The sequence below is a fragment of the Gallinula chloropus genome (assembly GCF_964237585.1).
Source record: "Gallinula chloropus genome assembly, chromosome: 3".
Classification (NCBI taxonomy): Eukaryota; Metazoa; Chordata; class Aves; order Gruiformes; family Rallidae; genus Gallinula; species Gallinula chloropus.
Window position 1 is genome coordinate 90,363,205 of NC_140087.1, and position 14,542 is coordinate 90,377,746.

The 14,542-nt window shown below is 50.7% G+C and overlaps 1 protein-coding gene across 1 annotated transcript; it reads left to right on the forward strand.

Annotated features, from left to right (window-relative positions):
* Window positions 1-1,953: 1,953 nt before the first annotated feature.
* Window positions 1,954-6,520, forward strand: EEF1A1 (eukaryotic translation elongation factor 1 alpha 1). Its single transcript, XM_084261238.1, has 8 exons — window positions 1,954-1,978; window positions 2,854-3,040; window positions 3,951-4,130; window positions 4,262-4,558; window positions 4,761-4,911; window positions 5,094-5,350; window positions 5,556-5,790; window positions 6,117-6,520. The coding sequence occupies exons 2-8, from the start codon at window positions 2,897-2,899 to the stop codon at window positions 6,239-6,241; spliced, it is 1,389 nt and encodes a 462-aa protein (XP_084117364.1). The 5' UTR covers window positions 1,954-1,978; window positions 2,854-2,896; the 3' UTR covers window positions 6,242-6,520.
* Window positions 6,521-14,542: the final 8,022 nt, after the last annotated feature.

Here is a 14,542-nt window from a genome sequence, read left to right on the forward strand (position 1 = left end):
TAATGTGATCCACCTCCCTTTCCCTGCCTTTCTATCCCTGTGTCTTCATGTACAATGTCTTCACCAGTAACTGCCCCTAAATGTTTTGTTGCAAGGCAAGATGAACCATACCTAGCTTCCCCCTCACCCTGCAACTAATCTCTGCCTCACAACATAGGAGGGGAAGAGAAAGAACTCAATGATTTTATTCCTTTATTAAACACTACTGAATTTGTTTAACAATAACTGAACCTTTTTGCAGATTTTACTCTGAAACTGGATTTTTTGCATAAAAGATGTATTCTGAATGCAGCATCTTCTCTGACATGACGTCTCTCAAGCAACACTTGGGTTTTGTTTGTGTGTGTTTGGTTGTGTTTTTTACAACATGCACATTTACTGGGTCAGTTTTTAATTCTGCACATGGAAAAATACCAGGCATTGTATAAACACCTCAATTCCACACCAATCCATGAAATACGACGTTTATGGCTCTCTAATGTAGTGAATTTGATGCTGTGAGTGTAGATGTTGGGGTTTTTTTGTTGTTGTTTTTGAACAAGAAGCTATTCCCATGCTTTACAGCTGCGCTCTGAAGAGCATACTGGCAACTGAATGCAAATGCAGTTGGGTGTGTGTCACTAACACAGGTGCACAACGTACCTGGAGAAGAAAGCAGAGCACATACCTTTGTTTCCTTTCCAGATCATTTTAAAAGAACAAACGTAAATGCTTGTTCAGCTTCTCAGCTTAATCTCACTTTGACAAGTAGAGAAGAAAGGTAGTTGGATATTTAGTGAATTTTCTTACGTGACTTAGGAGTAAACCAGAGACCCATCCCTTGGAATGCCATGGGGTCTAAGTTCTGATGATGTGAGCTCTTCTTGCGACTCCTCGCTGACACAATTTCAAAAAATAACTGGTGAGAGCTGCCAGTTTTCTCATTGGGGCAGTTCTCACAGTTTGGGTTTCTTACTCCCAAGCCACGTATCCTAGATGCTTACATGATGATCTTTTAATATGATGCTTACATGATGATCTTTTAACGCGCTCGCACTTCGCATGCACCTTTGCCTTTATCTGTATTTCATGCTGAAGTTCTGTTCTCTGACAGAACGAGGGAAAAGGCCCAGCTTTGGTTTTGCTGGGGTTATTTTTTACAGCCTGATGTACGCTGATGGTTTTTATGCCGGTGTAGGCGGCTTCCCAAAACGCCCGCTCTCTCCCTCCCCACACCGCCCACGCGTCACGAACCAGGAGATTCTCGCCTTCGTCACCTTCAGCAAGCAACAAATTCCGGTGCGTCAGGCTAACTAACGGCACGGCTCTCGCCTCGCTGACCGGCTGCTTTCCTGGCCCTAACAGGAAACATAATTAATTCGCCTGAGGCTACTCCGCAGGGACCTTCTCCGGCTGCCGCCTCAGCCGGGACGGGGCCATGGTGCAACACGTCCCCAGCAGCCCCGGGGCCGGTGCGGCGGCTCTCCTCTTCCTCCCCCCGGGGCTCCCGCTGCACCTTTTGGTGCTGCTGCTCCGCATCGCCTCGGAGGAGGGAGCCCGGTCCCGTCGGCGAGCCCTGGCCGCCTTCCATCGCTGAGAGGGAAGGAAGGGAGGGAGGATGGGGTCACCTACTACCTTCCCCCGCTCCCACATCACGGCCCGGCACCGCCCCACCGGCGCTGCTACCATAGCGCAGCGCGGGGATGGAGGAGCCCCGCTCCCGGGGGATGCCGCGGAGAGGCGGGACGGGTCAGGGGCCTGGGGCTGGGGCTGCCGCTGCCCGGGCCACCCAGACGCCTCAGCCCCGCCGGGGTAGCCCCGCGAGGGGCGGGGAACGCCCTTTGCCCTCGCGGACGGCCGGGCGGGGCCGTGGGGGTGGGGCCGCGGGGCCGCCGGGAGTGGTGACGTGTCCTGCAGGCCCCGCCCCCTCCCAGGGTATATAAGGGGCGGCGCTCACGCCGTCGGTCTTTTTCGCTCCGGGTTTGCCGCCTCTTTGCAGGTGAGGTGCGCTCGCGCGAGGCAGGCCGGAGCCGGCCCGGGGGAGGGGCCGGGCCGGAGGCCTGGGCCCGGAGCTCGGATCCCGGACCCCGTCATGGGGGCCTAGTGGGAGTCAAGCCCGAGTGTGGCCGCCGCCGCGAAGCGCTGTGCTGGCGGGAGCGGGGAGTAGGGCCCGGTGTCGCTGGCGAAGGAGCCGGGCAGGTGGGGGAAGGCGCGCAGGGGAGACGGCGAGGCGTCGTTTCTCTGGATCCCCCGCGCAGGAGCGGGCCCGGGGAGCGGCATGGCCGTGCCCGCGTGGGGCTGGAGGCGCCTGGCCGGGTGGCGGCGAGATGTGCGGCTGGCGGTGCGGGCATGGTGGCGGGAGGCGCGGTGCGTGGCGGGCGGCGCTGGTGAGGCCCGTTGGCCGTCGCCTGGTCGGTGGTGGGGGAGGGGTGCATGGGGCACGAGCAAAAAAATGGCCGCTCGCTTTTCCGGGCTGCCGCTCGCTCCACAAAATGGAGGACGCAGCGGCCCGGGCGGGGTGAGTCACACAAAGGAGCGGGCCGGCCCCGCCCTCCGCGCTGCCCGCCGGGCCCTTCGCGCCGCCGCCCCGCTACCCGGCCGTCGGGGGGTAACTCGAGCCCGGCGGCGGCGCGGGGAGGGGGCGATGCGCGAGGGGTACTCGGCTGGGGCCCCCTAGCCAGCGCCCGCCCGCTCCGCCCTTCCCCTCCCCCGCTGGGGCGGGGCCGGGGCCTCCATCCCGGCCGGGCCTGCCAGCGCCGCCCTGCACGCGGGGCTGCCATGGCCGCCTGCTGCCCCTTGGCCGGGTCCCCGCTGGGGGAACCGCGGACGTACTCGAGGCGTAACTGGTGTTTTAATCGCCGTGGGGGCTTCCAGGTGTCGTTTCTCTTCCGTCGAAAGACCTTGACTAACATCCGAAATGGGAAAGGAGAAGACCCACATCAACATCGTCGTCATCGGCCACGTCGATTCTGGCAAGTCCACCACTACCGGCCACCTCATCTACAAATGCGGCGGCATCGACAAGAGAACCATCGAGAAGTTCGAGAAGGAAGCCGCTGAGGTGTGTGTGGGCCCGGGGTATCCAGCAGAGATTCATAAGGAGAAGCTTAGACGCCAGATACCAGCTGCAAACTGTTCCGTGGCCACAGGGAGGCGGTTTGGCCGCCACCCTCCCAGTAGCTGAACAAGCGCCCAAGTGTTGCGTGGCCGCGGGGCGGCAGTTGGGTTGCAGTTGTCCCCGTAGGTGAACAAACGCTCAAGCGCCGAGTCCGCCATCGCATTGCTTTGCGAAGCTCGAGCTGTAAAGCGTAGAAAAAGGGAAGAGAAGGGTAGTCCTAAAGCGATATCTGCATAACTGGGCCTGCAGTTAAATTTTAAGTGGAGTTCACAGCTTCAGTCTTGGCATACATTTAGTTGAGGTAAAAATGAAGAAGCTGCTCTGCTATGATTTACTTTTGAAAAGGAAAAAATTCCGTATTTTGGTGCTTCAACTTCCAGAAAGTCTTACTGGTCATCAATTAAAATTAATCTTTTTCGGTATAATACAGCACAGGTCTTAATAAGCACATCACAAAGTGAAACACAGTGGATGTTGGGCTGAGTGGCAGTTAAGTGTTGATTATCGCAGGGATTGCATTAGTAAGAACCTAAATTTGTAGAGGACACTTGATAGTAGCGCTTAGGCTCAAGAGTTCTGTCATAAAGATGTGTTAATGCAATTAACAAGCTGTCAATGGGGCTGAACTGTCAGCAGGTTACTTAGCAGAAGACAGTTGGTATCTCTCACTCCCCGTGTCAAGTATCTTGTTGCTTCTCTTATAAGCAGAAACATTTTTCACTATTACACCACTTGCTATTCTTAGGTTTTGATCTTAGGCCAGCGGGTGATCTTTCTGAAGTCAAGGCAAATACATATATATATGATTTTCTCTTTAAAAAAAAAAACAAAAGAATTTTTTTTTAATCCATAGATGGGCAAAGGTTCCTTCAAGTACGCGTGGGTCTTGGACAAGCTGAAAGCTGAACGTGAGCGTGGTATTACTATTGATATTTCCCTGTGGAAATTCGAAACAAGCAAATACTACGTCACCATCATCGATGCTCCTGGACACAGAGACTTCATTAAGAACATGATTACTGGAACTTCTCAGGTGAGTAACTGGGAACTCTGGATTGTTGTGCGTTCAGGCAGGTTGTTCCTTGGTTGTGGGTGGGGGGGTTCCCCTAATACCTTGACACATGTGCAGTTGTTACAATGAGGGTTTTTTTTTTCTTTTCAAAGGCTGATTGTGCTGTCCTGATCGTGGCTGCTGGTGTTGGTGAGTTTGAGGCTGGTATTTCCAAGAATGGTCAGACCCGTGAGCACGCCCTTCTGGCATACACCCTGGGTGTAAAACAGCTGATTGTTGGTGTCAACAAGATGGATTCCACCGAGCCACCTTACAGCCAGAAGAGATATGAAGAGATTGTCAAAGAAGTCAGCACTTACATCAAAAAGATAGGCTACAACCCAGACACTGTAGCTTTTGTGCCAATTTCTGGTTGGAACGGAGACAACATGCTGGAGCCAAGCTCTAATGTAGGTTTGATACTTGTGTATATTAAGGAATTAAGCTAGGTGGATTCCTGAGATAAAACATGCATTTTACTATCGCATGTTTTTTGGTACTTGTGTTTGGATGCACCAAGTTAACAATGGAATCCTAGTCTATTCTAGCCTTGTTCCAATACATTGGGCAGACAGTTCACACCTGGGCCTGTTCTGTTCTTTTGTTCCCCAGATGCCCTGGTTCAAGGGGTGGAAGGTAACCCGAAAGGACGGCAATGCCAGTGGAACCACCCTGCTTGAAGCTCTGGACTGTATCCTGCCACCGACTCGCCCAACTGACAAACCTCTGCGTTTGCCTCTTCAAGACGTCTACAAGATTGGAGGTATGCGTTCTCTGCTGTGCTGCTCACTTGCCAACAGGGGCTCATACATGGGATAGAAACAAAGCTGTGTGCCCGAGAGCTGGTTTTTTCCAAGTGGAAGACATAGAATACATGTCTCAATTCCTCCTGTAAAGGAAAGTAGTTACTGAGTTGAATTTTTTAATGTTGCTTTTCTTGTGCAGGCATTGGTACTGTACCAGTTGGCCGTGTGGAAACTGGTGTTCTGAAGCCTGGCATGGTGGTCACGTTCGCCCCTGTCAACGTTACAACTGAAGTAAAATCTGTTGAGATGCACCACGAAGCCCTGAGCGAAGCTCTGCCTGGTGATAACGTTGGCTTCAATGTGAAGAACGTGTCTGTGAAAGATGTTCGCCGTGGCAACGTTGCTGGTGACAGCAAGAACGATCCTCCAATGGAAGCTGCTGGCTTCACTGCACAGGTAACTTCTGAAGGTGTTTGAAATGTAGCTCAGGATGGTGAAATGCTTTCAAGTCTTGATCTGCCTGTCTAAGCTGTAATGTGATGTTGAATTGTGTTCTGAAGTGTCTTTGCTTGATAAAAGTCATGTGAAAGCTCTGGCTTTAGGGACACATCAGTATTGAGACTTAACCTGGTGTTACATTGGCGCTCTCTTGGTGTTCTAGGTTATTATCCTGAACCACCCTGGCCAAATCAGCGCTGGTTATGCCCCTGTGCTGGATTGTCACACCGCTCACATCGCGTGCAAGTTTGCTGAGCTCAAAGAGAAGATTGATCGTCGTTCTGGCAAGAAGCTGGAAGATGGCCCCAAATTCCTGAAATCTGGAGATGCTGCCATTGTTGACATGATCCCAGGCAAACCCATGTGTGTTGAGAGCTTCTCCGATTATCCTCCTCTGGGTAAGGCATCTCCTAAAAAAACTGTATTGATCTCCATCTCTGGAAAAGATGCTCCTTGGTTTCCAGTACAGGAGTGTAGTGTGTTTTGCCAAATGCCTGTAAAAGCTGTGACTTTACAGAAATTTTGATGTGGAACCGGAGCTTCAGCAGAACAGGGCCTAGGTAACGGTGTGTCTGTTCCAGTGTTGGGCAGTTTGCTGTGTCCTGGGGTGGTGCTGGTTCGCTGACACCAAGCTGCGTGGTGGTGCTGTGCCTGGATGACTTGAGGATGGCAGGTATATAGTAGCCCTAGGTGACAGTCATAAACCCTTGTGTTTTGTCTGCAGGTCGCTTTGCCGTGCGTGACATGAGACAGACGGTTGCTGTTGGTGTCATCAAGGCAGTTGACAAGAAGGCTGGTGGAGCTGGCAAGGTCACAAAGTCTGCCCAGAAGGCCCAGAAGGCTAAATGAAAATTCTGTACATCAGCTGCCACCTCAGTTGTAATCAGTGGTGGAAGAACGGTCTCAGAACTGTTTGTCTCAATTGGCCATTTAAGTTTAATAGTAAAAGACTGGTTAATGATTACAATGCATCGTAAAAGCTTCAGAAGGAAAGGAATGTTTGTGGACCATTTGTTTCGTGGCAGTTTAAGTTATTAGTCTTTAAAACCGATAAATTTTTTAAAAATGGAAACTTAACCAAAAATCTGTCACAGAATTTGAGACCATTAAAACAAAACTTCAATGCTCCGTCTCTGTGTTCTTTAAGTTGATGTTAATAGAAAAATCTCCGTGCAGTCGTGGTGGGATCAGAAAGAAGGATGAGTTGTTACTTTAAATACATTCAGAAGTTGCAAAGCAAATGCCTTCATAAATGATGAATTTGAAGTAAGAGCAAAACTGAACTGCAGGGTTAGTGCTAACTGACCCTAACCTAACCCTTGGGGGAAAAGCCAAGCATTACTTCTGTGGTACTCGCTGCTTTAAAAAGATGGTTTCTAATCTGCATAGCACAGACACCAGGTACTGGTTAGGGTATTCCGGTGCATTCTGTGATATGTTGAGTAAACCAGACTTTATATTGGAGGGGAAGAGGTAAGAGTGAGCAAAGAGACACTTAACCTCCTAAAAGTATAGGTGAAGAATCAAGACATCGTTTCCCAGAACTCTCAGTACACAGATTTTTCTGACTGCCAACAGAAACATGGTTTTCCTGGGGCACCAGTTAACGCCTGCATAGATCTTGCAAGATTAACCACTTGCATCTAAATGCTTTCAAATCTGTGTAGTAAGACATTCAATAGCTAAATTTCAAAATGAAATTTTGCTTGGAAGGAGGGAGGCTTTGGTGCTTGTTGGGCCATCTCTGAATGACTCCCACTGCAGTGCCTCACTCCATTCTTACAAGTCAAGGGAAAGCAGCAGGTGCTGCCTCCTAGCAGCGGGGTGTAGTTTGTACCCATCCTGCTTCGTGGTTCTGAGTTCCTGAGCTTTGGGTCAAGGGTGGTTACAGAATGTCTGCCTGGAGAACGTACTGGTGCCTTCCCCTGGATATGCACGCTGCTGTGGCAGCATCAAATAATGAGGCAGGACTCTGCCCTGTATTTGTTGGAAAAGTAACAGTATTGGGTCAGATATTTGGATGGGTCAGTTGAAGCAGGGTTGGGTAACTAGTCCAGAAGATAGCTACTAATTATACTAGATAAATAATAAACCATTCTGGACTAGTCGGAAATAACCAGCTGCAATAAATGGTTCCAGAATAGAATGCAGTCTGGCTTCAGTTTGGTAAATGGGGACAGGCAGTTAATGGATAATCAGCCGGCTTGTGTAATGATGGAGCTATTGTACTAACCTTTAGCATGAATTTCCCCACAAGTTCAAAAAAATTCTGTCTCTCTTGAAGGATTGCTGTTCCATGACACCAGTGTGTTTGTTCTGTCTGTAACGGCTGTATTCTCATTTGTTTTCCTTTCTGCCTCCAGCTCTGTGTGCTCTGCAGGAACATCTCTCTACTGCTTGGATACGCGTGGATAACCCTCAACTGCCTTTGCTTAGGTTCACACTGTTTGCTTTGGTTGGGCCTTCTCTTTTATTTCCTCTTTTCTCACCTTCTGTGTCTGAACTACAGTAGGACCTCAGAGTGTTGCCGTTTGTAAAGGTACCAGTGTACCGAGTACAGGAGAAACGAGGGCTGGAGTACTTCAGGCTCTGTAGAAGACTGGAGCGTAGTAAAGGAATCTCACCATCCTGGTACTTAGACTCCAGAGGCTCTTTAATTTACCTGGGATGAGGGGAAGTATGTAACTTGTAAGGCAGAGGTGCTGTGCTGTTGCTGTAACAGAGCAGAAGTACCTTGCCCGATCTCTGCACGCTTTTCAGTTAAACCACTGCCTTTTTTCAACAAGAGAGTTTGGTCAAACCGGTTCAGCAAAGGGCAAAGTTCTCATTTTGAGGGAACGAAAAGCTTTGGCAGGAGCTGCGGCTTCAGTGGCGTTAGGTCTGTTTGCTTCCCGTGCAGGTGCAGCAGGGTGGTGGGCTGGGCTGGCTGCGCCGTGTCCCGTCCTCACGCTGCTCCTCGGCGCAGGACTCGGCTGCAGTTCAGAGTGAGCAACTGACTGAACTGAAGCCTCCTGTTCGCAGAAGTGTTTTGGCATTTGAAGTGCTACTGCTGGCAAGTAGTGGGCGCTGGAGAAAGGGCAGGGACTGAAGGCAAGCTCAGGCTCTGCAGCTGTTGCAAGGAGTCAGTTTGCTTCTCAGCTGGGTGTAGGTCAGGAAAACCACAAAGCGCGGGGACTGGAGAGGGGCTTTTGGTGGTGAAGTTCCCCAGCAGACGAGGTGAGAGTTGGTTGTCTGGTTGGGGCGGAGGGGGGGTGGTTCTGCTTCTGGGAGGGGCAAAGAAGAAGGGCTGAAGCCTAGAGCCCAGCAGTATTGCAGTTAACAACACGTACACAGTAAAACCATTAGGCTCTGCCTGCGACACCAGTGCTGATTGCTTTTGAGTATTAAAGCCTCAATTTACGCAAATCCTGATTTATTTTCTCTTTCTTGCTGTAGACCAGTTTTGCTTTCAATGCACTAACGCAATGCAGTCTCGGTTCTTTCATTAATCTTTGATTACGGGGGGGAAAGGGTTAGACTTTTGTAAACAAAACCTGGGAATAAAACAACTTTGGTCAAACTTTTAATAAATGTTAATAGCTGAAAACTGTGTTTGTCTTCTGACTGCTTATTTTTTAAAGCGACTTTTACAGCAGTCCTTAACTCTTCCCATCGTGGCCTGCCATACACGGATGGGTGAGAGTGTTTCTGCTGTGAAAGCAGAAAATGGGCTAGAATATCCCCCTCGTTCCGTGAGGTTCAGTGGTGAAGGTGGCAGGGGAAGATTGAAACGTAATTTCTTCCGTAGTTCATGATGCTTTGGGAGCCCGGAAGGCTGCTTGCACAGAGAAATATCCCAGAAATGCCTGGGGGAGAAGTATGAGGGGACACAACAGAGCCTGGTCTGCCTAGGGAAATGGAGCACCCTGGCTGTAGCCAAGTCACTTCTTGTTTGGTTTTGTTCGCTGAGGTGAGTATTTTAGGCTGGGAAAAGAGGGGCTCTGCTCTGGTGGCTGCCCCTTCGTTTTGGAGCTGTGGCTCAGCTTGTATGATGCAAGTAGCTGGAATGGGCAATTTCACTGAAGCTGCAGCTCGAGACAGTTTGTATTCTGATTGTAGCTGTCTCAGGCAGATACTGACGAATGACAAGTTACTGATACTTGCTCTAAATGTGTATTTTAAATTTTAGATCTGGTCAAGGTGAAACCACAGAGAAACAAACCTCGTCCTGGTCAGGGTATCCTCATCACTGGAGTTGTGTCTGTTTACCAACAGCCTAAATTTAATCCTGATCACAAATACATCCTGCCTGCTTTTTGTTCACATTAGTTAAATGTTTAGGTAGTTCCTAGAGGGGACTGGGGGGGTAGAGGAGAGGGTGCTAGAGGAAGGGGTGCTATCAACACTGGTGGACTATAGAAGATTCCAGATCTCTCACTTCTAACATCCTCAAATTCCTTACATTGTTTGGATGCACCAAGCAGCACTTTCTCTCCAGGAATCATGGTCTTAAACAACCATGAACTAAACTGGGCCAATAAACAGAATTAACACTGGTAACATTTCTGCTGAGATGCCCCTATGACTTAACAAGGGTAAGGCTGGAACCTCTTCAGTTCAGGCAGAGAAAGAAACAACCTGGCGTGCAGAAGAGATGAAGGAAAACATGTAACCTGTTGAAGACTGGCTTGGGTTGGAAACAACCTGAGAGACCCACCCAGTTCCAGCCTCCTGCGAGGGGCAGGGACACCCTCCTCCACTAGCCCAGGCTCCCCAAAGCCCGATCCAACCTGGCCTTGAACACTGCCAGGGAGGGGGCAGCCACAGTTTCTCTGGGCAGCCTGTACCACTGCCCTCAAAGGGAAGAAGAGCCTGGTAGAAAAAAATCCAATCAGTTTCCAAAACACAAGAGCTGTGCCATTTTTTAGCCTTTCCTGAATGTTCATTAGTCACTTCAGATTATTCCCGTGTTACACATCAATTGCATCATTGTCTGCTCTTTTTTTTTTTCCCCTCTTCACTGAGGTTACTGTCTCTGGCTGCCTGTCAATAATTCTTTAATCCTTTCTGTTTCAAATATTTACACAACACAATCAAAATCTCCAAGCTTCTCTGCACTGATAAGGTGACAGTTAAACATGTGTTTTCCTCAAGAGCTGCTGGATGAAGCACTGAAGAGTCGTAGGGATAAATCAGAGTGTGATTCCCCTACACACCATCTCCAGCCTGAGGGTGGGCGGATGATGGGGCAGCAGTGGGTTGCACAAGAGGTGAGTGGCTGCTGTGGAGCTGTGCCCATGCTTAACAGCTCTGAATTTGTACAGGTTTTGCTTCTTTCTTACTTTTTTTTTTAAAAAAAACCCCAAAACCTCAAAGTTACTTGGGCTTTCACTGGTAAGAATCATAGAATCATAGAATTGTAGGGGTTGGAAGGGACCTCGAGAGATCATCGGGGCCAACCCCCCTGCCAAAGCAGCTCCCTAGGACATATCACTCAGAGAGGCGTCCAGGCGGGTCTTGAATATCTCCAGAGATGGAGACTCCACCACCTCCCTGGGCAGCCTGTCCCAGGGCTCTGTCACCCTCACTGTGAAAAAGTTATTCCGCATGTTGGTGCAGAACTTCCTGTGCTCCAACTTGCAGCCATTGCCCCTTGTCCTGTCTCCACAGACCACTGAAAAGGGGCTGGCTGATTCCCCCTGCATCCCCTGCTTAAGATAATTATAGACTTTAATTAGGTCCTCCCTTAGTCTTCTCTTCTCAAGGGTGAACAGTCCCAACTTACTCAACCTTTCCTCATAGGGGAGATGTTCCAGGCCCCCAATCATCTTCGTGGCCCTTCTTTGGACTCTCTCCAGGAGATCCCTGACCTTTTTATACCAAGGATCCCAGAACTGGACACAATACTCCAGGTGGGGCCTGACCAGGGCAGAGTAGAGGGGGAGGATCACCTCCTTTGACCTGCTGGCTACACTCCTCTGGATGCACCCCAGGATCCCATTGGCTCTCTTAGCCATCGAGGCACACTGCTGGCTCATGGCCAACCTGTCATCAAAGACCTCCCTCGTGGGCCACACACATGCTTTCAAGGATGCTGCAATAGGATTGCCCTTGGGGTGCAGATGTACCAAGCTAGGGCTTTCTCCTGGCTCTTCTGAGTGAAGGGGGTCCCATAACCTGGTGGCTTGTGTTTGTGCAAACAGCATATGATAGCATATTAACATTGGTTTAGGGGTTTTATTGCACAGTCTCTTTAAATGAGAGGAGCCTATTGGGAGGCTCTTCAGAGGGATCTGGACAGGCTGGATCGATGGGCTGAGACCGACGGGATGAGGTTCAAGAAGAGCAAGTGCAGAGTCCTGCACATGGGACATAAACAACCCCGTGCAGTGCTACAGGCTTGGTGAAGAGTGGTTAGAAAGCTGCCTGGCGTAGAAGGACCTGGGGGTGCTGGTTGACTGCTGACTGAATATGAGCCAGCAGTGTGCCCAGGTGGCCAAGCAGGCTAATAGCATCCTGGCTTGTATCAGAAACAGCTTGGCCAGCAGGTCCAAGGAAATGATTGTGTTCCTGGACTCGGCATTGGTGAGGCCGCATCTCGAGTGCTGGGTTCAGTTTTGGGCCCCTCACTACAAGAAAGACATCGAGGTCCTGGAGTGTGTCCAGAGAAGGGCAACCAGGCTGGTGAAGGGGCTGGTGAGCAAACCTTACAGGGAGCGGCTGAGGGAACTGGGGTTGTTCAGCCTGGAGAAGAGGAGGCTGAGGGGGGGACCTTATCACTGCCTACAGTTACCTGAAAGGAGGTTGTAGAGAGATGGGTGTTGGTCTCTGCCCAAGTGATAGGGGATAGGACGAGGGGGAATGGGCTCAAGCTGTGTCAGGGCAGGTTCAGATTGGACATTAGGAAAAATTCTTCACTGAAAAGGTTACTGGGCATTGGAACAGGCTGCTCAGTGAGGTGGTTGGGACACCAATCCTGCATGTATTTAAAAGACAGATAGATGAGGTGCTCAGGGATATGGTTTAGTAGAGGACAGTAATGGTTGTAGTCTATGATCGCAAAGGTCTTTTCCAACCTTGTGATTCTGTGAAACACCCAGAGCCAGCTCACCCCTAACTCAGGGCCCTGCCAGCCATGGTCATGCTCAGCTTTTCCCTTTCAGCCCAGTAAAATCTGAATGATTCCACACAAAGGGGAAGAGCCACAGCCCATTTCCCCACCCCAGGTCCCTGCACTGGCATGGCTGGCTGGGCATCCCATCCCAAACCTGCACAGCAAAGGACAACCTTCCTCTGCGGGGGGGGGAGGGGGGGAGGAGGGAGGCTTCATGGCACATCGGGCTGAAATGTAGAAGAAAGTTTCGGATTCTGCTTATCTGCAGCCACCTGGGCACATCTTAAGCAAATTCCCACTTTTTTTTTAATAAATATACACACACACACATATATTGCATATATTATATATAACATATATATATGTATACAGAGCCCCCCAGTGTCTGCTTTCTCTTGTTTTTTTTTTTTAATTATTGCAATTGCCGGAATTCTTCAAACTCTTCAGTTCCTGTTTTGGAGCTGGATCCAAACCTAATTCCTTAGTGAACAGGGTGAAAAAAATCCACCAAATTATCAAATATTTTGTTGTTATTAATATTATCTAGGACTAACAAATATCTATATTATTTGTTACGATATATTTATGTATCATTGTTAAATACTTAGTAAATCCCTCTTTTTGTAAGCTAGACCATGGCTCGGAGATCCTGGAGAAGGCACCATTTGGTGGTGCCAGGAGTTGACTCTGTGTGACACAAACCCTTCAACAGCCTTTCCCAGGAAAAAGAAAAAAGACAAATTCCCCAGAATTTCTGCACTGGTGGCACAGCTGAGGAGAACTGAGATCACGGGGTGTGACGTGACCGCTCCAGGCCACTTCCAGCTCCCGCCTGACGCCCATCACCATCGTCCGTCCCCACTCTGGGGCAGTGGCACTGAGCCAGCCCACGGCCCCCCAGCCAAAGCCCCGTGAGGTGCGCTGGAATGAGGACAAAAGCCTCGCTGAAGCGGCCAGCTCAGCAGTACCAGCCCCGGCAGCCTTTCTGCTTGCGGCTCCAAAACCCCCGTGGGCCTGCGGCACAAGCCACCAGCCGCTCACACGGGGCAGTTTTCAAGTTAAGCCACGTCAAACTGCGACCGAGGAGACCGGTCACGGGCCTGCCCTCAGCTCCCGGCTCTTCTTGCTGCCCTGAGAGGCACAGGGTGACCTCATTTCCCACTCTTCAGTCAAGTGCTCCGTTACTTCAAAGAGCCGGTGCTTCCTGGTCCCCAGAGGTGCCCGAAAGCCGGCGCTGAGGCTCCTGCGGGGCGCTGCAGCTGGCGGTGGAAACAAACGCCTTCGCCCCGTCTGCCTCTCGCCTCCGCCGCAGCATCAGCCGCTGCTGACCCTGCTCCTCCCCGGGAGACGGCTCTGCAGACCCCCCTCCCACAGTGCTGGTGGTGCTGACTCTGCAGGGACCCAGCTGGGGAAACTGAGGACAGGGACGTGTTTGAGCCTGGGGTTCACAGCTGAGCAACCCAAGGAGACGTCACAGCCTCACAGAATGTCTGGACTTAGGCCTCCGAAGGGGCATAAAGGCTGCAGCCTGCATCTTTCAGGCGAGATTTGCCACTGCTGGGCACCTTGGCCCAGCCATCAGAGACCCGGCACCCCATGTGCAGCCAGAAAGCCTCTGATGGGAGCCCACACATGTGTGTGTGTGTCCCCCCCCAGGGGTGACATGCAGGGTTCAGCCTACGCAGCAGCTTAGAAAGAGAAGAGACAAAGGCCTGATTTCATTTCCCTAAAGCCTCCCTGTGGTTAAAACGACAGATCAAGAATCAACCCCTTCTTCTCTGCCCTCATAGTAGCGATTGCAGAGCAAGTCACCATGTTCCAGCCAAATGCCCTGGCCACCACTAACTTTCAGCACAAGAGGGGAAAGAGACCTTTTATTCCTCACTAGCCCCATGAAGCTGTGGCCAGAGAGGGAAATGAGTGCCCTGAAAGATTCTGAGCTCAGGCCAGAGTTTGGGAAGAAGCAGAGCAAGCACCTACCTCACTGGTGGAAATGGCAGGTCCCAGGGGACAGTGGGTTCCTCCTGCATTCACTAAATAGGGTCTTGAGATACCTG